Source organism: Egretta garzetta, unplaced genomic scaffold (assembly GCF_000687185.1).
Source record: "Egretta garzetta isolate BGI_Z169 unplaced genomic scaffold, ASM68718v1 scaffold341, whole genome shotgun sequence".
NCBI lineage: Eukaryota > Metazoa > Chordata > Aves > Pelecaniformes > Ardeidae > Egretta > Egretta garzetta.
In genome coordinates this window covers 93,792-95,498 of record NW_009258546.1, presented here as the reverse complement: position 1 = coordinate 95,498, position 1,707 = coordinate 93,792, and the positions used below count along the sequence as shown (strand labels likewise).

General features: G+C 53.4%; 1 protein-coding gene across 1 annotated transcript in view; it reads right to left on the bottom strand.

Moving 5' to 3' along the window:
- Positions 1-1,707, bottom strand: part of RABEPK (Rab9 effector protein with kelch motifs) — a 5,302-nt gene that overhangs the window by 302 nt on the left and 3,293 nt on the right. Inside the window, 4 exon segments of the mRNA XM_035903137.1 lie at positions 1-85; positions 407-556; positions 739-888; positions 1,441-1,602. Coding sequence (XP_035759030.1) covers positions 1-85; positions 407-556; positions 739-888; positions 1,441-1,602 — 547 coding nt within the window.

Genomic DNA, 1,707 nt, shown 5'->3' with positions numbered 1-1,707 from the left:
CGCCAGGGAATGACACACATGGCGTGGTCCAGTCTCCCGGCGGGCAGAGGGGAATTGAACTGTAGGAGCGTCCACTGCTGCCTCTCTGCAGTGCAAAGACGGACATTCACATCTGCAAATGTAGCTTCGCAGCCTTCAAAAGCACACTGGGGCAACGACACTGGCAACTGGGCTGGTTTTCAACATTACAGAGCATTTCAGCGTTTCATCTTGTACGGGTGTAACTGACTATGAGGAGGGCCTGGCAACTGGGCTGGTTTTCAACATTACAGAGCGAGCATTTCAGCGTTTCGTCTTGTACGGGTGTAACTGACTATGAGGAGGGTGAAGCCCAGGAGGTGAGGGGGTGATGCGTTTTCCAGCAGGCTGGCATTTGCCGTTACACAGCTGAGGGAAGTCTCCCTACCTGTGTGATACTTGTACGTGGTGTCTAGTGTCCCGTCCGGACCTATTCCGCCAAAAATGTACAAGTGGTCTTTAAACACCGCTGAGGAGTGGGATGCCCGTCCTCCCGGGATGTCACCGGTGGCTGGTATCTTAATCCATCTCATGTCATCTGTTGGAGAAAAAGAACCCGCTTATGGTTAGGCATTATAAAAAACCACAAGTTTTGTTGTTTTAAACCAGTATGGTAATATTTTAAGCCCTTAAAACCTGATCTTTTAGAAAAAAGGTTCCCCAAAGTCAAAACAGATCACACAACAGCTCTCGCTCTACAGTACCTATATCCGTACTTACTTATATCAATGCAGAACAGATCACTGTAAAAAACGTCACCAGCTAAACCGCCATGTATGAAGAGTTTGGTCCCGACCGCAACCACGACGTGTCCGTGCCGAGGAGAGGGGGGATCGCCGTGAGTTTCTGGCTGCGACCAGGTCAAGGCAGCTGATAAATGGGAGCACACGTGCATTAGGAGGAAAACTCTGGAAGCTCTGCAAACCAGTGACCCCAGAGCCCTGCTGAGGCTTCCTGAGGAGGCGCCTCCACGGGGTCAGAGGAGAGTTAATGCTGCGTCGCAGAGCGCAGGTGAGCCCTTGGATGGGGCTTGGCGCGCTGCCTGGGTCACCCAGCAGCAGGACAGATTAACTCAAACTGGGTGCACACAGGGCCAAAAGAACAAAGGAGACAACGCCGACGGTACCCGAGCAGCACAGGACGATGCCACCATAACAAGGAATCAGCTGGTGGGCAAGCGTGACAAACCACTCCCACCACGTTCCTCATCCCAGAGCTTTATGCTGCCGTTTTGCCCCCAATTCCCAGTGACTACATAAAGATAGCGCACCTCAGCAGCGAGGAACATCCACCCGTCCGTCTAAACTTGTAGCCCCAGCAGGGGCCCAACGTTTCCACATTTTTGACTGAATCTGACCTCTCGTTCAGCAGAGGATGGATTCCACCATGTGGCACAAGAGCCCCTCGCGTGTCCAGAGGTACCTGTGTCAAACACGTGAAGCCGCTGGTCCGTAACGGGTTCTGCTCCTTTCTCTCCCCCTCCGAACACGTACAGGCAGTCTCCTATGGCTGCTGAGGATGTGTGGAACGTCCTCGGTGCTGGCTGAACACCTCTCACTTCAGGAGTCTCCCAGGTTCCTATTTCTAATTAAGACATTTGATTAAGACAGATGGTAACAGGAAAGGCGCCCCACTGCCCTCCCCACGGAGGAGCCTGGCAGCGCCTCTGCGGCCAGCCCAGCCCGCAGG